This window comes from Cervus elaphus, chromosome 1 (assembly GCF_910594005.1).
Source record: "Cervus elaphus chromosome 1, mCerEla1.1, whole genome shotgun sequence".
Classification (NCBI taxonomy): Eukaryota; Metazoa; Chordata; class Mammalia; order Artiodactyla; family Cervidae; genus Cervus; species Cervus elaphus.
Genome location: NC_057815.1, coordinates 15,649,386 through 15,670,634, shown reverse-complemented (window position 1 = coordinate 15,670,634; position 21,249 = coordinate 15,649,386). Strand labels below are relative to the sequence as shown.

The 21,249-nt window shown below is 41.0% G+C and overlaps 1 protein-coding gene across 8 annotated transcripts in view; it reads left to right on the top strand.

Annotated features, from left to right (window-relative positions):
• The window catches only part of LOC122684629 (poly(A)-specific ribonuclease PARN-like), a 201,210-nt gene that overhangs the window by 94,027 nt on the left and 85,934 nt on the right, over positions 1-21,249 (top strand). For all 8 annotated transcript variants that reach the window (XM_043889219.1, XM_043889054.1, XM_043888969.1 and 5 more), the window contains 6 exons: positions 2,158-2,235; positions 14,000-14,043; positions 15,189-15,231; positions 15,934-16,009; positions 18,202-18,312; positions 18,647-18,716. In XM_043889219.1, the coding sequence (XP_043745154.1) occupies positions 2,158-2,235; positions 14,000-14,043; positions 15,189-15,231; positions 15,934-16,009; positions 18,202-18,312; positions 18,647-18,716 (422 nt within the window). The remainder of the gene's footprint in view (positions 1-2,157; positions 2,236-13,999; positions 14,044-15,188; positions 15,232-15,933; positions 16,010-18,201; positions 18,313-18,646; positions 18,717-21,249) is intronic.

Sequence of the window (21,249 nt, the reverse complement as noted above, 5' to 3'; positions counted from 1 at the left end):
GTTTCTGGAAATCTTCTAGAAGAGCCGCCCCTGCTCCCCTTCTGTTAATCCTTTTTTTTTTTTTTTTTGGACTCAGAGAAACTTATTTCATTCTACATATCTTTAAACAATTTGTTTATTTGGCTGCAGCAGGTCTTAGTTGCAGCGTGCAGGCTCTCTAGTTGTGGCACACAGGCTTAGTAGTTGGGGCTTGCGGGATGAGTTGCTCCAAGGCATGTAGGATCTTAGTTCCCTGATTAGAGATCGAACTGACATCCCCTGCAGTAGAAGGTGGATCCTTAACCACTTGACCACCAGGGAAGTCCCCATTGTATAGATTTATCTCTTAATTTAAAAACATTATTTATTTATTTATTTGTTTCTGGCTGTGCTGTCTTCATTGCCGCCTGTGGGCTTTAGTTGCAGTGGAGCAGGGGCTACTTTTCTCTGGTTGCGGTGCACGGCTTCCCGGTGCAGTGGCTTCTCTTGTTGTGGAGCATGGGCCCTAGAGATGCAGGCTTCTGACGCTGTGGCACACGGGGTAGCTGCCCCATAGCCTGTGGGGTCTTCCTGGACCAGCGATCGAACCGTGTCCCCTGCATTGACAGGTGGATTCCTAAGCCCTGGACCATGAGGGAGGTCCCTCTACAGATTTTAATCTAGTGTTCTTATCATTTATTTTGTTGCTCGGATGGTACCACATGGGCCATTGGTGCTTCTTCAGGCTGGCTTGCCTGTAACAAGCCCCTTCCTTTTCTGAGCACCTCCTTACTTTCTGACGTCACAAGATATTCCACACTCATCTTGTATCTTCCTTTCCTCAGCTCTAGAATCAATGACTTCTCCAAGGAGCCCGGGTTCCTTTTAGAAACCAAGTTCTGGTGCTGGGCTGCTGTGGTGTTACTACTACTAGTTCCCCTCCCTGCACAGAGCTGAGAATGATACATGTGTGTGGCCACGCATGTTTACACACGTTGATATTTCCGTGTCTGACTTACATGCATATTTTAAAAAATGAATTTATACTGATACACGACAGATTCTAGTCCAGTACCACAGGGTTTACTTTTAACCTACTCTCTCTTCTTTGTAACTTTTTTCCCTCCAACACTGGGAATTGCAGTTCTTGTTATCTGCTGTGTTGATGTTACTTCTGTTCTTCCCAGCCACCTTCAGTATGGTCGAGGGCTTCATTTATAATACAGTTAGGTTTATCTTTTAGGGCTTCCATTTTGGGTTTCTTCCTTCTCTGTGGTTTCGATCAATACTTGGTATCTTAGCACTGTGTAGATATTCAGAATGAGAGGATAGCTCATCTGTTGGATTTGGGAGATTTTGTATAGAATTATTTATTTCAGAGGATTATGCTTACCTTTGTGAGTCAAGGAGTATTGCTCTGAAGGTCCACTGGGACATAGAGAAAAGCTCCAGATGCTTTATGTTAAAAATGCTGTCACCTGGCTAGCTAAATCTAAATTGATGTTCCATTTTTGCAGTTTAATTTTTATCAAAATGGACTAATTTATTGCACATATATTGTACCTCGTTGGTTGAAGAGCAGTGAATTTCATTGGAAACAATATTTTGAAACAAGCCCTGTGGAATTTGGCATACATGATGAAGGAAATGGAAACATTCTATTTAATAAAGTTACTTATTTTTTACCTTCTAGCATTGTTATAAGTGTGTCTTTTGAAAATAAGTGAGTTGTTTTGAAGAATACATTTCTGAAATAGATATTTGGAGTTTGTTCACAAATTATTTGACAGTTCAAGGTATCTAGCATTTTCAGTTACATTTTTGAGCTCTTTAATAAAAATTTTGCTACTTCTGATTCTTGTGTTAGTAAAAATTTTACTACTTCTGATTCTTTTGGGTAGAAAATGAATAAAATCAGAGAAAAAGATCAATGAAATCAAAGTCATTTGGAGCTTTTACTTTGCATTCTGGATTTTACACCAGAAGAGGAATGAAGCCAGCCCAAATTTCTTTATTTGCATATCTTTATACATTTTTTTTCCCCCTTAGTGTCAAAAAGTAAGTTTAGTACAAAATCCTCATGGAACCAAGCCATACATTTCAAGATACTTAGCATTTTCTGTTTTTTTGAGCTCTTCAATAAAAAGCCCTGATAAAATTTTGCACCAAGGAGTCTTTCCTAACCTTGACTTTTTTCAGGGGAAGCTTGTCATTGGACACAACATGCTCTTGGATGTCATGCACACGGTTCATCAGTTCTACTGCCCTCTGCCCGCGGTGAGTGACCTGTCAGCCTGTGTTAAAAATTCTCATCTTCAATACTGAGAAAGTGTTCTTTGTGGGGTGCCGTTCCCTTGTCTGCACCTGTCCCCGAGGGACAGTCTCCTGCACTTGGTTGAATGTTTTTGAAGAGATTTTAAAGGATCTTCGGACATCTGCCATTGCTGGAGCGAGGTTAAACATTTGTTTCGTCTTGATGCCGGAGGTTTGTTTGCTCAGTTAGTGCTGAGCAGGGGTTGCTGAGCCGCAGATGTGGTCTCCGGGTTTGATACTGCTAACGTGAGCCACAGCAGGGCGCTGAAGCAGGGGTGGCTGGGGTAGGGGTGGGGGGCGGGGGTGGGTGGTGGTGCTAGAGGTCTGTAGACTGGGTCAGGTTGTGTAAAAGTCTTGGTTGCTTCTTGCAAGGTAACCCTTAGATTCTCTGTGGACCGTGGTGTTTTGGGACTCTTGGAGCCGTGCGGTCTCAGGGCACCAAAGCACAGAGTCCGGGAGAAGGGCTTCTCTCTGTCTCCTCCTCTTCGCTCCCTGACTGCCTAGGGCCTCATCTTACTGCTGCTCATCACTGCAGTGCCTTGCCTTCATTTACTCCCCCTGTTTTCTGTCCTTCAGTGACCTCACCCGCCTTCTAGAACTTCAGTTGGAGACACCGACATCTTCCTCTCCAGCTGGCATCTCTCCTCAGATCCGGTCACAGTTTACGCTGACCCCGCACGTCTCTACCTGGGTAGCTTTCAGAATGAGTGGGGTTTAAAATTCATGTGTCGCAAACAGGGTGTGCAACTTAACGTAACCTTTCTCTCCTTCTGTCTCCAAACCCGTTCTTCCTCCTGATTGCTTTACTGTAAATGATACCCAGTCACCAACATGGTTTTTAACATCTGTTTTGGCTCTTCCTCTGTCCCCCAGATCTGGCCAGTTAGAAAATCCTGGCAGTTTTGTCTCCAGGCTGTCTCTCACATCTGGATTCTTTCCATTTCAAGTAGCAAGTAGCCTTATTCCTCATCTGAAGATGGCAAACTCCAGGCAGGATTCCCTGCCTCACTTTAACCTTCAGCCCATCCTTTAAACAGAGGTTGGCAAACTTTTTCTATAAAGGGTCAGATAGTCAAATATTTGGGGCTTTCCGGGCTGCCTAGTCTTTGTCAGGACTCTTAAGATGGTCATTGTCACCTGAAAACTGCTGTAGAATGCAGTGTGTCAACAAATGGGTATGACTTTGTCCCAGAAAAATTTTATTTAAAAATAGGTGATAGGCCAGATTTGGCCTGCAGACCGTGGTTTCCAGCCTCTGCTTTAAACTATCATACCGCCAGATTTTTTTTTTAATTGGAAGATAATTGCTTTTCAATATTGTGTTGGTTTCTGCCATACAACAACTCGAATCAGCTATAATTATATATATATCCCCTCCCTCTTGAGCTCTCTTCCCTCCCCCGACCCTATCCCTCTAGGTCATCACAGAGCACCAGGCTGGGCTCCCTGTGTTACACAGCAGCTTCCCACTAGCTAGCTGTTTTGCGCATGGTGGTGTATATATGTCAGCACTACCCAATTCATCCTACCCTCTGCTTCCCCCGCCCTGTCCGCAAGTCCATTCTCTACTGCTGTGTCTGCGTATACCACCAGATTCACCTTTTATGGCTTCTGGATTGGATGATACCTACTTTAGAGTTCAGTGTCGTTTATACATCTGCAAAGCCTCAGTTACTTCACGTTTCTCACAATGCGTCGTTCCTTCAGCATCTTGATTACTTTTCTTTGGAAAATTCCAACACTGAGTACCGCAGGTCTATTGGGAAGCCTGTTCCTATTTCTGCAGCCTTAAGATTGTCGTTGCTTTTCATAAAAACTGCATCACCCTCAGGGACTCAAAGGCATGATAGTTGTGAGCCTCAAAACAAACATAATGGGTGTGAATTTGCATTGTGTAAATCTAAAGGGCTAATGTTAATTTCAGAGCTGTCACTCCTTATTGACTGAATAGTAGTAGCCTTTCTCACGGCTTTTTGACCTTCAGAGCAGTGAAGTTATCTGTAAGGAAAGTGTATTTAATGCTGTGTTTATAGGTGTTTCAGACACCAAACAGAGCTTGGCTTGTAACAGGCATTAAGTACTGATTTAACAAATGAGTGTCTTCCAACTGTGTCAGCTTTGTAATCTCCTGATGTATGGCTCTGTCCACATCACTGACCCTGAGTTAAATTCTGAGTTAATCCCATGTTCTTTGTTTTTCTATACAGTTGATTCTTTTTAGCCTGGCATTATCAAGCCTTCTGTGATCTGGCCCAACCTTCTTGTGTAGTCTGGACCCGTTTTTGTCCTTCCTCCCAGCCAGACTGGCTCATTTTTCAACCCCCAGAAAACGTGTGCTTTTGCATGTCTGTAATTTTTGGTATATGAAATCCTTCAACTTGAATTTCCTCTGGCTTTTCTCAGTGTTTGCTATTTACGGCTTTACCCATCTTACCCAGGTCCAGTGTGTGCCTCTTTGGGTGTACACCTTTTCCCTGCTTGCTGCCTTGCCCAAGAGTGATCTTTCCTTTCTCTGAACTGCCAGAGAACCGTGTACCTCTTCTGTTGCATAAATGTTGCCTTTACATCTTATTCCACTTTTCTCTCTAAGTGATTCCCTCCTTGGACAGGGAGTGTGACCTTTTTATTATCTGTGTCTAAATGCCTAGCATAGCCTTTGTATGTAAGGACTAAATAAATGTTATCTTGCATGTAGCTAGTTTTCAATCAAATTCTACTGGAAAGAGAATATGACTTATTGCAAAGTAGAAGGTGGGTTAGGGTAAGTGGTTTTTTTTTTTTTTTAAATCATCTGGTTACATGCTTTATTTTTTTATTTTTTTTAATTTTTTTATTAGTTGGAGGCTAATTACTTCACAACATTTCAGTGGGTTTTGTCATACATTGATATGAATCAGCCATAGATTTACACTTATTCCCCATCCCGATCCCCCCTCCCACCTCCCTCTTCACCCGACTCCTCTGGTTCTTCCCAGTGCACCAGGCCTGAGCACTTGTCTCATGCATCCCACCTGGGCTGGTGATCTGTTTCACCATAGATAGTATACATGCTGTTCTTTTGAAACATCCCACCCTCACATTCTCCCACAGAGTTCAAAAGTCTGTTCTGTATTTCTGTGTCTCTTTTTCTGTTTTGCATATAGGGTTATCATTACCATCTTTCTAAATTCCATATATATGTGTTAGTATGCTGTAATGTTCTTTATCTTTCTGGCTTACTTCACTCTGTATAATGGGCTCCAGTTTCATCCATCTCATTAGGACTGATTCAAATGAATTCTTTTTGACAGCTGAGTAATATTCCATGGTGTATATGTACCACAGCTTCCTTATCCATTCATCTGCTGATGGGCATCTAGGTTGCTTCCATGTCCTGGCTATTATAAACAGTGCTGCAATGAACATTGGGGTGCACGTGTCTCTTTCAGATCTGGTTTCCTCAGTGTGTATGCCCAAAAGTGGGATTGCTGGGTCATATGGCAGTTCTATTTCCAGTTTTTTAAGGAATCTCCACACTGTTTTCCATAGTGGCTGTACTAGTTTGCATTCCCACCAACAGTGTAAGAGGGTTCCCTTTTCTCCACACCCTCTCCAGCATTTATTGCTTGTAGTCTTTTGGATAGCAGCCATCCTGACTGGCGTGTAATGGTACCTCATTGTGGTTTTGATTTGCATTTCTCTAATAATGAGTGATGTTGAGCACCTTTTCATGTGTTTGTTAGCCATCTGTATGTCTTCTTTGGAGAAATGTCTGTTTAGTTCTTTGGCCCATTTTTTGATTGGGTCATTTATTTTTCTGGAATTGAGCTTCAGGAGTTGCTTGTATATTTTTGAGATTAATCCTTTGTCTGTTTCTTCATTTGCTATTATTTTCTCCCAATCTGACGGCTGTCTTTTCACCTTACTTATAGTTTCCTTTGTAGTGCAAAAGCTTTTAAGTTTCATTAGATCCCATTTGTTTAGTTTTGCTTTTATTTCCAATATTCTGGGAGGTGGGTCATAGAGGATCTTGCTGTGATTTATGTCAGAGAGTGTTTTGCCTATGTTCTCCTCTAGGAGTTTTATAGTTTCTGGTCTTACATTTAGATCTTTAATCCATTTTGAGTTTATTTTTGTGTATGGTGTTAGAAAGTGTTCTAGTTTCATTCTTTTACAAGTGGTTGACCAGTTTTCCCAGCACCACTTGTTAAAGAGGTTGTCTTTTTCCCATTGTATATCCTTGCCTCCTTTGTCAAAGATAAGGTGTCCATAGGTTCGTGGATTTATCTCTGGGCTTTCTATTCTGTTCCATTGATCTATATTTCTGTCTTTGTGCCAGTACCATACTGTCTTGATGACTGTGGCTTTGTAGTAGAGTCTGAAGTCAGGCAGGTTGATTCCTCCAGTTCCATTCTTCTTTCTCAAGATTACTTTGGCTATTCGAGGTTTTTTGTATTTCCATACAAATTGTGAAATTCTTTGGTCTAGTTCTGTGAAAAATACCGTTGTTAGCTTGATAGGGATTGCATTGAATCTATAGATTGCTTTGGGTAGAATAGCCATTTTGACGATATTGATTCTTCCAATCCATGAACACGGTATGTTTCTCCATCTGTTTGTGTCCTCTTTGATTTCTTTCATCAGTGTTTTATAGTTTTCTATGTATAGGTCTTTTGTTTCTTTAGGTAGATATACTCCTAAGTATTTTATTCTTTTTGTTGCAATGGTGAATGGTATTGTTTCCTTAATTTCTCTTTCTGTTTTTTCATTGTTAGTATATAGGAATGCAAGGGATTTCTGTGTGTTAATTTTATATCCTGCAACTTTACTATATTCATTGATTAGTTCTAGTAATTTTCTGGTAGAGTCTTTAGGGTTTTCTATGTAGAGGATCATGTCATCTGCAAACAGTGAGAGTTTCACTTCTTCTTTTCCTATCTGGATTCCTTTTACTTCTTTTTCTGCTCTGATTGCTGTGGCCAAAACTTCCAACACTATGTTGAACAGTAGTGGTGACAGTGGGCACCCTTGTCTTGTTCCTGATTTCAGGGGGAATGCTTTCAATTTTTCACCATTGAGGGTGATGCTTGCTGTGGGTTTGTCATATATGGCTTTTATAATGTTGAGGTATGTTCCTTCTATTCCTGCTTTTTGGAGAGTTTTAATCATAAATGAGTGTTGAATTTTGTCAAAGGCTTTCTCTGCATCTATTGAGATAATCATATGGTTTTTATCTTTCAATTTGTTAATGTGGTGTATTACGTTGATTGATTTGCGGATATTGAAGAATCCTTGCATTCCTGGGATAAAGCCCACTTGGTCGTGGTGTATGATTTTTTTAATATGTTGTTGGATTCTGTTTGCTAGAATTTTGTTAAGGATTTTTGCATCTATGTTCATCAGTGATATTGGCCTGTAGTTTTCTTTTTTTGTGGCATCTTTGTCTGGTTTTGGAATTAGGGTGATGGTGGCCTCATAGAATGAGTTTGGAAGTTTACCTTCTTCTGCAATTTTCTGGAAGAGTTTGAGTAAGGTAGGTGTTAGCTCTTCTCTAAATTTTTGGTAGAATTCAGCTGTGAAGCCATCTGGTCCTGGGCTTTTGTTTGCTGGAAGATTTTTGATTACACTTTCGATTTCCTTGCCTGTGATGGGTCTGTTAAGATCTTCTATTTCTTCCTGGTTCAGTTTTGGAAAGTTATACTTTTCTAAGAATTTGTCCATTTCATCCAAGTTGTCCATTTTATTGGCATAGAGCTGCTGGTAGTAGTCTCTTATGATCCTTTGTATTTCAGTGTTGTCTGTTGTGATCTCTCCATTTTCATTTCTAATTTTGTTAATTTGGTTCTTCTCTCTTTGCTTCTTAATGAGTCTTGCTAATGGTTTGTCAATTTTGTTTATTTTTTCAAAAAACCAGCTTTTAGCTTTGTTGATTTTTGCTATGGTCTCTTTAGTTTCTTTTGCATTTATTTCTGCCCTGATTTTTAAGATTTCTTTCCTTCTGCTAACCCTGGGGTTCTTCATTTCTTCCTTCTCTAATTGCTTTAGGTGTAGAGTTAGGTTATTTATTTGGCTTTTTTCTTGTTTCTTGATGTAAGCCTGTAATGCTATGAACTTTCCCCTTAGCACTGCTTTTACAGTGTCCCATAGGTTTTGGGTTGTTGTGTTTTCATTTTCATTCATTTCTATACATATTTTGATTTCTTTTTTGATTTCTTCTATGATTTGTTGGTTATTCAGAAGTGTGTTATTTAGCCTCCATGTGTTTGAATTTTTAACAATTTTTTTCCTGTAATTGAGATCTAATCTTACTGCACTGTGGTCAGAAAAGATGACTGGAATGATTTCAATTTTTTTGAATTTTCCAAGACCAGATTTATGGCCCAGGATGTGATCTATTCTGGAGAAGGTTCCGTGTGCACTTGAGAAAAAGGTGAAGTTGATTGTTTTGGGGTGAAATGTCCTATAGATATCAATTAGGTCTAGCTGGTCCATTGTGTCATTTAAAGTTTGTGTTTCCTTGTTAATTTTCTGTGTAGTTGATCTATCCATAGTTGTGAGTGGGGTATTAAAGTCTCCCACTATTATTGTGTTACTATTAATTTCCTCTTTCATACTCGTTAGTGTTTGCCGTACATATTGCGGTGCTCCTATGTTGGGTGCATATATATTTATAATTGTTATATCTTCTTCTTGGATTGATCCTTTGATCATTATGTAGTGTCCTTCTTTGTCTCTTTTCACAGCTTTTATTTGAAAGTCTATTTTATCTGATATGAGTATTGCGACTCCTGCTTTCTTTTGGTCTCCGTTTGCATGAAATATTTTTTTCCAGCCCTTCACTTTCAGTCTGTATGTGTCTCTTGTTTTGAGGTGGGTCTCTTGTAGACAGCATATATAGGGGTCTTGTTTTTGTATCCATTCAGCCAATCTTTGTCTTTTGGTTGGGGCATTCAACCCATTTACATTTAAGGTAATTATTGATAGGTGTGGTCCCGTTGCCATTTACTTTGTTGTTTTGGGTTCACGTTTATACAACCTTTCTGCATTTCCTGTCTAGAGAAGATCCTTTAGCATTTGTTGAAGAGCTGGTTTGGTAGTGCTGAATTCTCTCAGCTTTTGCTTATCTGTAAAGCTTTTGAGTTCTCCTTCATATCTGAATGAGATCCTTGCTGGATACAGTAATCTAGGTTGTAGGTTATTCTCTTTCATTACTTTCAGGACGTCCTGCCATTCCCTTCTGGCCTGGAGGGTTTCTATTGATAGATCAGCTGTTATCCTTATGGGAATCCCTTTGTGTGTTATTTGTTGTTTTTCCCTTGCTGCTTTTAATATTTGTTCTTTGTGTTTGATCTTTGTTAGTTTGATTAATATGTGTCTTGGGGTGTTTCGCCTTGGGTTTATCCTGTTTGGAACTCTCTGGGTTTCTTGGACTTGGGTGGCTATTTCCTTCCCCATTTTAGGGAAGTTTTCAGCTATTATCTCCTCGAGTATTTTCTCATGGCCTTTCTTTTTGTCTTCTTCTTCTGGAACTCCTATGATTCGAATGTTGGGGCGTTTCACATTGTCCCAGAGGTCCCTGAAGTTGTCCTCATTTCTTTTGATCCTTTTTTCTTTTTTCCTCTCTGCTTCATTTATTTCCACCATTTTATCTTCTATCTCACTTATCCTATCTTCTGCCTCCGTTATTCTACTCTTGGTTCCCTCCAAAGTGTTTTTGATCTCATTCATTGCATTATTCATTTTTAATTGACTCTTTTTTATTTCTTCTAGGTCTTTATTAAACAATTCTTGTATCTTTTCAATCTTTGTTTCCAAGCTATTTATCTGTAACTCCATTTTGTTTTCAAGATTTTGGATCATTTTTATTATCATTATTCTAAATTCTTTTTCAGGTAGATTCCCTATCTCCTCCTCTTTTGTTTGACTTGGTGGGCATTTTTCTTGTTCCTTTACCTGTTGGGTATTTCTTTGCCTTTTCATCTTGTTTAGATTGCTGTGTCTGGAGTGGACATTCTGTATTCTGGAGGTCTGTGGTTCCTTTTTATTGTGGAGGATTTACCCAGTGGGTGGGGTTGGACGTTTGGCTTGTCAAGGTTTCCTGGTTAGGGAAGCTTGCGTCAGTGTACTGGTGCGTGGAACTTGATTTCTTCTCTTTGGAGAGCAATGGAGTGCCCAGTAATGAGTTTTGAGTTGGGTCTATGTGTTAGGTGTGACCTTGGGTAGCCTGTATGTTGACATTCAGGGCTATGTTCCTGTGTTGCTGGAGAATTTGCGTGGTATGTCTTGCTCTTAAACTTATTGGCTCTTGGGTGGTGGTTGGTTTCAGTGTAGGTATGGAGGCTTTTGGACGGTCACTTATCACTTCAAGTTCCATGTAGTCAGGAGTTTTCTGGTGTTCTCAGGTTTTGGGCTTAAGTTTCCTGCCTCTGGATTTCAGTTTTATTCTTCCTGTAGTCTCAGGACTTCTCCAACTATACAGCTCTGATAATTAAACTTCTAGGTTAATGGCGAAAAGATTCTCCCCCGTTAGGGACACCCAGAGAGGTTCACAGAGTTACATGAACAGGAGAAAAGGGAGGAGGGAGATAGAGATGAGTAGGAGGAGAAAAAGGGGGACTCAAGAGGAGAGAGACAGATCTACGCAGCTGTCTGTTCCCAGAGTGTTCTCCATATCTCAGACACCTACAAGGATTCACAGAATTGGATGGGGAAGAGAAGGGGAAAAGAGGAAATAGAGGTGTTCTGAGGTAGAAAACAGAGAGTCAAGATTGGGAGGGAATAATCTTCGGTTTTAAGATAGGGCTTCTCTTTTTTTTTTTTTTTTGTAAGGTTATAGTGTAGTGAAGATGAAAATGAAGAGTAGTAGAGGAGTACTAGAGGACTTTAAAAGAAATAAGAGAAAAAGAAAAATAGAAAATAGAAGAGAAAAAGGAAAGAAAAAAAAAAGAAGAAGGAGAAGAAAAAAAAAGAAAAAGAAAAAAAAAAAGAAAGAAAAAAAAAATTTTTTTTTCCCCTAATTAAAAAAATCGTAAAAATCTATGAAAATGAAAGTTAAGGAGTAATGGGGGAGTAATAGGGAATTTTAAAGGAAAATAAAAGAGAAAAAATAAAAAAGAAAAATATAAAAAGAAAAAAAATTTTTTTTTTTTCCTTAGAAAAAACAGAAAAATAAAAAAAAAAGTAAAAATATGTCTAGGAATTTCTCTGGAGCTGTTGCGGTCAGTGTGGGTTCGGCTCAGTTTCAGATAGCTCCTCGTTCCAGCTTGCACTTCTCGATATCTACAGGGCCCTTCCGGTGAAGTCGGTGTTTTCTTCAGGGATTTTAATCTGTTGCACCAGTCCCTTCTGAAGCGGTTCCCTTTGTTTATTTGGCTTCTGTTTGCCGGTCTCTTCAGAGGCTCATTTCCGCCCTGACACAGGCGGCCGGAGGCGGACTCTTATTCAGGTAGCTAGTTCCGTTGCGCTGCTGGGAGGGGCTGACGCTGCGGGGCGGGGCTGACGCTGCGGGGAGGGGCTGGCCCTGCGGGGGCGGGCTGGCGCTGCCGGAAGGGGCTGACGCTGCTTTCTCCGTCTGCGCTGCTCAGGCTCCCGGCTGTTCTATATGGAGCGCGCCCCGCGCTGCGCGAGGTTCCAGCCCTCGGGTGTTACACAAAAGCGCGGAAGGAAAAGCTGCGCCTGCTCTCTGTGCCTTCCCCGTCAGAGCGGTCCAGGCAGCCAGGGGCTTGGTGGGCGCGCTATCCCCAGGTGTGGCGCACCCACTCCCTTCCGCGGACCAAGTCTCAGTTTCCGCTGGCGCCAGGCGGGTGCGCGCGCCTTCCGCCCTCCGCGTCCCCAGCCCCAGTCCCCGCCCCGCGCCAGTCGGGTGCCTGCGCCCTGTGTCTCGCCGCGACCTTCCCCTCCCCCCTGCCTCCTGCCTCCGGCGGGGCTGGGCCGGTCCGCAGCCTGCGAGCTCTTCTCGGGACTTTCCCCGTCCCTTTGTTCTGCGAACGGCCGGCAGTGTGTTCCGGCCGGTCAATTTTCTCTCTCTCCTTTGGTCTCCCACAGTTCAAGTTGGCACCTCACAGAAGCTCCCCCCGATTGTCCTCAGGGCACTCAGGCCCGGACCCTAGCCCAAGCAAGGCCGCCTAAGACTCCCTTCCCGGGACGGGTCTCCGTCCTTAGCTCTTTTGTCTCACTTTTTATCTTTTATATTTTGTCCTACCTCCTTTCGAAGACAATGGTCTGCTTTTCTGGGCGCCTGATGACCTCAGCTAGCGATCAGAAGTTGTTTTGTGAAGTTTGCTCTGCATTCGGTTATTCTTTTGATGAATTTGTAGGAGAGAAAGTGGTCTCCTGGTCCTACTCCTCCGCCATCTTGGCTCCTCCCCCCGGTAAGTGGTTTTATCCCTTGCTTTATTACTAAGGCCCGAGTATGTTATATAACTTCTTTGTGTTCTGTCATTGTCAGAAGGAGAAAATGGTTTTCTTCCATCCACCTTTGGAAGAAGTGATGACAGGAAAGGAACAAGCCTAATTAAAATGATAGAACTTTTACATACACTGTTACCAATGTTGTATTTAAAAGTGCAGTAAAGAATCTATATTTGGGGGCAGGTTTTTAGGGGAAGAGTCTTTTCTTAAAAGTCTTGCTACTTCATTCAGCATGACCTTTTAGAAGGCATTGGTCTACCTTGCTATATGCTGACCCTGGAACTGGCCATAATTCTAATTTTTTTCTTGCTTGTGAGACTTTCTAAACTGAGAGATTACACTCTTTATTGTCTTTTTGTTTGACTTAGCACTGAAACCGCTTATTCGTGTATTGTTCATTAATTTAACGATAGCCATTGAAAAGCTGGTAAATACTTCAAGCTAGCTAAATACAGACTGTATTTACAGGCTCGAAAAGCTAATGGGAAATGGCAGTTTCCTGTGAAGCATGAATAACGCTGAAGAGAACTGTAGTCACAGTGGGTCAGGAGTATGAGTAGGCAGTGCAGTATGGCAATTATGTATATAAATAAGTTAATTCAAAATGAGAGCAATCTCATTCCAGCTCTAGACTTCCTGATCAAATAAACTTGGGAAATGAATTGCCTAATTTAGGCATTTGCTATTGGTGCCACTTAAGCAATTTTCCAAGTAGTTAAAGTAAGAATCATGTGTATTGGAAAGTCTCTGTTTTAGTGGCCATTTTAACCAATATTTCAGTGGTGTTTCCATTAAAAGTATGATCCAATTTACAGTATGTCCATTTCCTGCATGAACCACTTTATTTTTTTAAGAATTTTATTGAAGTACAGTTGATTTGTAGTGTGTTCATTTCTGCTGTACAGCGAAGTGACTCAGTTAAACATAAATATTCCTTTTCACATTCTTGTCCATTATGCTTTATCACAAGATACTGTGAACCATTTTATTTAAATAACTCTACATGTCTCACTTTACGGTGAGTTGTGTAAGAGAAGTATTACTGATAGTTTTCTACATATAATAGAAACCCTTTTCCCGAACTCTTCTGTTTCAGCCATAAAATGCTCACATATCTATTTTGTTTATGCAGAATTTTAGTATCAGGTCATATGATTCCCAATCAGTGAGGAATTGCCCAAATTTTTAGATATTAGTGAGAAATGGGCCTGACAGTTTAGCTTCAGGGGCCTGTGTTGGTATCATGGTTTGAGAAGAGAACCATGGGACTTGAAATATTTGTTTTAAATATTGCAAATATACCAGTAAAATCATAACAGGTCACGTTCTTGTTTTTTAGGACTTAAATGAATTTAAGGAGGTGACAACATGTGTTTTCCCCAGGTAAGCTTTCCTTGAGGATTTGCCTTTGGTTTAAAACAGCCATCTGGGCATCCATAATTACACAAAGGTATACAGTAATTTATTAAAACCATTAGATCATGGTCACAATTCAGTTTTCATAAGCTGGAAAATGGCTTAATAGCTCCACCTTGCTGATGGTTTGCTTTTACAAATGTTGATGATGTTTGTTGTTAAAATGTAAAAATCAGAATTTGACCCAAGGATGAAAATGGACAGCAGCTGCTTTTTTTCTCATCCTGCCTCCCACTGTCTGAGGGACCTGTGAGGTCTGCTTGAGTTGGCGCTTACCTGCCTTGTCTGTTGGGTGAACCTTGTCACAGTGAAGCATCCAGTTGAGGGTATTCAGTTGAGTATTGAAGACGGTTGAATATATAGTTGGATAGAGTTGGATATGTTGAGAGTAGTATTCTGTCATCGGTCAAAAACTGTCTGGCTAGAGAACTCCTTTTTCTCAACTTTGTCAGTGCCTTAGCCTGTTGGTGTTGTCCATGGTTAGTATGGTGTGTTCTGATAGATCCCACGTCAGCCGCATGGAGCCCTCAGAGCAAGAGTCTGTATCCGAGGACCTGTCTGCAGAGGACTTGGAGCAGTTGCTCTTTCAGCCAGACTGTTTCTGCCCAATTATCTGCAGTTACTCATATTTATGTGAGAGGAAATAGTATTTTCATACGAGTGTGTGTGTGTGTCTCTTTTTTTTCTATTGCAATCTCTGAAGCAGAGTAGTGAGAAATAACAGTTGTGTGAGACTGCAAATGCAGGTTTTGACCCTCTAGGATACTATATGGTACAGATCTGGATAGTGGTAGGAGAGGATGAGAGCTTGGGAGCATCAGCCCTGCAGCAGTGTTTGAGCCACGTGCAAACACATGAGGATGTTTGACTTACCCCGATGTCAGTGTGAGCCCGCGCCCTCTGGAACTTCTGTTCCAGAAGTGGCTGTGGGCTTCCCCGCAGCCTTGTGATGAAGTGCCCGGATGAGGGGACCTCATCCACAGTCCGACGTGGTGGAGATGCAGATGACTGATGTGCCTAATGCCCCCGTCCACTATTACTCATTGGAGTAAAGTACATTTTGAACATTGCTGTCCATTGTTTACCTTTTTAAAAAATTCTTCTGTTTTTAGGCTCTTGGATACAAAATTGATGGCCAGCACACAACCTTTTAAGGTATTTTAAAAATCAGAATTATTATTGATAAATTACAGCTTGAAATTTTCCAGATTGCTGCTTACAGCTTTAGAATTCTGGTCAATTAATGAATGTCATTTTCCAATACACCTTCCCCTTAACCACCTTTTGTTCTCTGAAAAAACAAAAAAGATAAAAAAGAAATTGAGGAAAAGACTAGAAATAAATACATCAAATGTCAATAGCAGTTGTCTTTGGGTAGTGGAATTGTGAGGGTTTTTTCCTTCTGAATGTAAATTTTTAATGTTAAAACATATAATGAATTTTTGAATAGATTACAGATGCATACACTCTTTCCTTTTCCTTATTTTACATATTTTGGGTATATAGTCTAATCAAGAGAATTCAGGTAAAAATATAATCATTTGCTTCTTTCTGAAGTGACTTTATATGGCTGAGTGAAGTGAATGCCAGAACAGTATAGCTTTCTGGCCAAAGGTCTGTAGATACTTAACACATCTATAAAAACTTTTCATGTGGCTGTACTTTCCATATGGTGGAAATTAAACTTGTGGTTTCTCTCTTATATTGAGAAGAAGGACTCCTGTGTTTCTTTAAAGAACACAAGGGGGCAGTACTAGGTACTTTTTTTTTTTTTTTTTGGTCCTGATTGTTCATGAATCTCTAGTAAATGTTGCTCTGAGACGATGACAGCTCCTCCCTGTGTTTCCTGGTTTGCAGGATATCATTAACAACACATCCCTTGCAGAATTGGAAAAGCGGTTAAAAGAGACACCTTTCAACCCTCCTAAAGTTGGTAAGAATATAAATGATCGTAGAAAGCTCCACACTCTCAATGATAATTATGGATGTCTATTATGGAAGAAAGGTAAAACTATTCTAGAAACTAAATAAATTGTACACTTATAAATTTTGGCTGAATTAACTTGCTCATACCCTTGGTTGAGTTGCTGTTTTCTAAATAAAGATGGTCTTCTAATCCTAACTCTACCTTGCACGGGTAGGATTGGGTAGCCTGTTTATTAAGAAGTTTAGCAATGGCATCTTCAGGACTTTTTGTTTCTTAATCTTGGAATTGTCCCCAGACTTTATGGGTCTTCCTTTTGGTTTAAGCGAAGACAAAGAGCTGGTGATTAATTGTCAGGGGTAGAGTGAAAATATACTTTTTGTCTCAGGAAAGCCCAAGAACTGGGTTTACAGATGAGGAAGGAGGGGGCTTCACCTCTGCCTCCTTCAGAGGTAGCTTAGGCACTGGACAGCAGTGGTGAGGAAAACCAGAGAAGGGAGGGACGTTTCTCCAGGGTGGAAATGTTTGCCCTATCTGGCCATGGTTCCACCCATGTGTTTTGGTGAAACTTCCAGGTGTTAGTTACTTCCTTGGTTCCTGTTGATCTTAGTCATGCTGCTGGTATTGTAATTAACATCCCATTAGATGTAGCCTGCAGCTTCCTGAGAAATTGATAACAGGGCTAATGGCTCAGAAATTGACAATGGAAGGTACTAAAGCAGCCAGGAATACAGTTATTTGCTTCCCTTTCTGGAATAGTCCAAAAAAGGAATTAAGAAAAGGGTGGGGGGAGAAAACCTAGACCTTTCCTCTAATAATATAATGGGCAGTATAATGGAAATAATTGATTTTGGAAATAAGTGTCTCAGCTGGTAGTAGAATAGAGGCCATGACTTAGTTGGCTATCACATTAAAAGAGTTTTTTTTTTTTAAGCTTAAAATCTAATATTCGATACTTACTGAGGTTAAAGAATTCTTGCTTAAAGAGCATTGTATTGATATAAAAACAATTATAGCTTTTTCATTGTTAATTTCCACTCATGCTTTTGATTCTGTTGTAACATTTTTGATACTCACTTACAAAATGGTTCTAGGAAATAACTATTTATGAATTACCGTTTTATCCCGTTATTTCTACATAATATTCCAGTAAGGAGAGTTTAGTCTAAAGCAGGTTCAGCAAACCTCATTCTCTCAGCATCTGTGAATATCATTGTGACCAGAGAGGCATGTCATAAAACTGTCTCTCCCATGAAGATGTGCCGTGTTTGCAAGGGCAGCATTACAGCAAATTCTGATCTGTTTTTGGACTTGGTTGTGCTTTCCATCTTTGTATCTGTGAGCTCGGAGACATAGTGAAGGACACTATTGACTTGAACTGCCAACCTTGATGGGAATCTTTGGCTTTTGGGGAGGGTGAGCTGGAGTATTGTCAGATAACAATTACAGAGTGTTTACCATGTACCAAACGTGGCATGAGAGCTTTACTTAAGTGAGCTCATTTGATCCTCACAAAAGCCTCACAAGGGGGCTCTGATTGTCATTGCCCTTCTACCATGGTAGAGGCCCGGAGGGGGCAACGTGTCCCAAGATCACACAGCAGCTAAGTGATAGAGCAGAGATTCAAACTCAGACGGTGGACACTGGGGGCCATGCTCTTAGCCATTGCTCTGAGGTCCCCAACCTCCAGGATCTAATGCCTGATGACCTGGGGTGGTGCTGATTTAATAATAATAGAAATAAAGTGCACAATAAATGTAACATGCCTGAATCATCCCCAAACCACCTTCACCCCCATGGAAAATTTGTCTTTCACAAAACTGGTCCCTGGTGCCAAAAAGATTGGGGACAACTGCTCTGAAATACCCCTTGCGTCCCAATCAGAGGAGGAGTCATGGTCACAAGAGTGAGTTATGCATGGTTGTAAATAGCATCCAACAGCATGCAGTTGGGAGGCCTGGGGCTGAGTCTTTGATAATGTAACCAAGACACTTCTCTAGTCCAGACCAAAGCCCTCATTTTCAGTGACTCTGTTATCTCAAGGTCTTGTGTGGAGAGAATTAAGAAGGAGATAGCTTTCTTTCTGCTTATTTAGGGTGTTTCTGCCGCACAGACATCTGGGTTTGGCAGGGCAGCATGCTTACCAGTCTTCATGATTTGTGATGACCTTGGGAAGACTGTGTTTTCTTTTTTCTCTTTAGAAAGTGCAGAAGGCTTTCCGAGTTACGACACGGCTTCTGAGCAGCTCCACGAGGCCGGCTATGATGCTTATATTACAGGACTGTGTTTCATCTCCATGGCCAACTACCTAGGTACACGCTGTACCTGCCTCTGTCAACACACCATGGTCCAGAGGGGACTCTTCCCTGTCTACCCTTTCCCTGGGATCCACTCAACCAATAGAAAGTGGGAGGGTTTTGAGGGAGGAGGGGGAGGGGGCTGGGTGGGGGTTGGGGAGTGCACAGGAGGAACCATCAAATGCTTACCTGGGGTTGTGGTACTCGGTCCACATGAGCACTTATTTTACCCTTGCGGAACCGTACTGTTGATTTCAAGATATTTTTTTCCTTTTTTTTTTTTCAAGATATTTTTTTCAGGCTTTGTCTCCTTGACTGTTTGTGATACTCTGTTTCTTTTCTTCATTAGGTTCTTTTCTTAGTCCTCCAAAGAGTCATGTATCTGCCAGATCAAAACTCATCGAACCTTTTTTTAACAAGTAAGTAATCAGAGTCCCAGGGCCCCAGCCTCCTCTCTTGGTGGAAAAGCCCAGTATCTGGGATGTTGGTGAGGGGTGACTGGGAGCTCTTGGGCATTTTTAGATAAGATATTCCTCATCTCTGGTGACTCAGATGTTTTTTGAAAAATAGAAGTTGACCTTTTCAAAAAGAATGTATTCAATATATTGGCTAAAAAAAATTAGAAAACATTATGAAAGGTAGCACATCTCTTCCAAGACAAAGGACTGACGGCTTCAGAGTTTAAATGTCCCACGAGGGAGACTCTGTGTATGTGTCTGTGTACACAGTCAGACCTATCTAACCCCAACAGGCTTTACAAGTGAGATTATTCTTCATGCTTACATTATTACCTAACTAAATAACGTCCTTTCTGTGAAGATGTTGGTTACACAAATGACTTCTGAGATAACCTGTGGAGCAGTTTTGATGGTCATTGCATCCCAAACCCTCATCTGAATGGATCCGGTGAAGTTGCACCTTCACCGTCGGAGGAAGTCAGTGTGATTGTAGGGAAACGTCTGCTTTCAGAGCATTTCCAAAGAATCTCTAGATTGTCACTTCAAAGCGAAGCTGGCGCTTTCTTGGCACAGTTGAGACTAAAGTTGTGAATGTGATCATCAAGCTGGCCACAGCCTGGCTTTGTGCCAGGGCCCCAGGCCTTCGTCTCTACCCCGGCTCTCTCCGCAGGGCTGGTTCTGGGAGGCTTAGGTGAGCCAGACAGAAGTGGGCAGCCCACATCACTCACCATTTCTGAGAGAGCCATTTCAGGGTCGGCTTGGTGACGTCATTTCCTTATATTGTATGCGGCATTTTACATGTCTATTAGTGCTTTCCCAAGTAAGAATGCCGTCTCCTCCGGAGTTTATAAATTCTGGTATCACAGTGCTTGTTCATAGGTGCCATGCTGCAGAGTCAGAAGTTAATTCCAAACATCTGGATTCCTACAGGTTTGGAATTTTTGTAGTCTGAGTTAGTGAATTCTGTCATCCTGTGGCTTCTTCCTTTTTAAATCTTTGTTCTTTTCTGTGGAAGTTCAGAGGTAGATGTGTTTGATTTTTCAAAAACATCTTTCACTTCAAAAAAAGTCTTTCAAAGAGGATTGGGTAACAATGTAGTATATATTGAAAATTAAGTTGAATTTTTCTGCATGGAAAAGTAGTTCTGCCACCAGTTAAGTTCTTGCTATCTATCCAGTTCACAGTGGGATTTTCTAACCCCTTAACTCTAAATTGGGGGCAGTGTTTATCTTTGTAAATCTTAGGCCCGCTTATGGCATCAACCGTGGAACCTGTGAGTGACACTAAATACATTTGGATTGTGGCCTTTCTGGCATTTTTATGCATGTGATGTTAAGTTTGTCATTCAGCAGTATTTTGCAACTGGGGAGATGTTTACTTCCATTTAAATATTTAAAACAACAATCCTGCTTCTGCACTAAAATCAGCTCCTAATAAAGTCAGGTGATGGTTGCAAATGGGGGTAGATAGAGGATGTCTCTTGTTTATCAGTTATCTGTGTGGCCAAAATGAAGAGCAGTCAAAGTAGGCTTTGGTTTATAAGTTTAAGTGAAGTGAAAGTTGCTTAGTCATGTCTGACTCTTTGCAACCTCGTGGACTGTAAAGTCCATGGAATTCTCCAGACCAGAATACTGTAGTGGGTAGATGTTCCCTTCTCCAGGGGATCTTCCCAACCCAAGGATCGAACCCAGGTCTCCTGCATTGCAGGAGGATTCTTTACCAGCTGAGCCACAAGGGAAGCCCTTTAAAAGTTTAAATAAGACTTTATATATTTCTAGATCAATTTAGTATTGCTAATTATGGGCAAAGATATTACTCAGAAGAACTGGGCAGTAAACACATAACTTAACTTTAAAATGGGACTGGTGTCCATTCAGATTATTTTTTTGCTAAAACCTAGATGCATACCAAAAATAGTTGAGATTTAGGAATCTTCCTGTGATATTGCACTGAAAATTCTTGCCCAATTTGATTTTTTTCTCTATTTTTCCCTATCTGTGAAGGAAGAATTGTTTCTTTATCTTTGAAGGGAAAAAGATCCTAGCAGGATTTAAAGTGCAAAATAAGGACTATTTTTATTCTATATTGGACTAGCTTGGTTAAGTATAGCCACCCATTCTGAACCTGTTAAGAAAGTGGGAAAAGCAGTTGCTTTTGATGTTGTGAGTGGACGCATGTTCAGTTGCTCAGACGTGTCCAACTCTCTGTGACCCCTTCGACTGTAGCCCACCAGGCTTCTCTGGCCATAAGATTTCCCAGGCAAGAATACTAGAGTGGGATTCCATTTTCTCCTCCAGTGGTTCTTCCCGACCCAGGGATCAAACACGCATCTCCTGCATCAGCATGTACATTCTTTACCACTGCACCACCTAGGAAACCAATATTGACCTCATTCTTACTTAAAGGCAGGTTTCATTTATGATATTAAACCTTGATTTTGTTACTTTTCTTCAAAATTGCTCTTGTAAAAAGCTGTGCAACAATTGCTATCAGT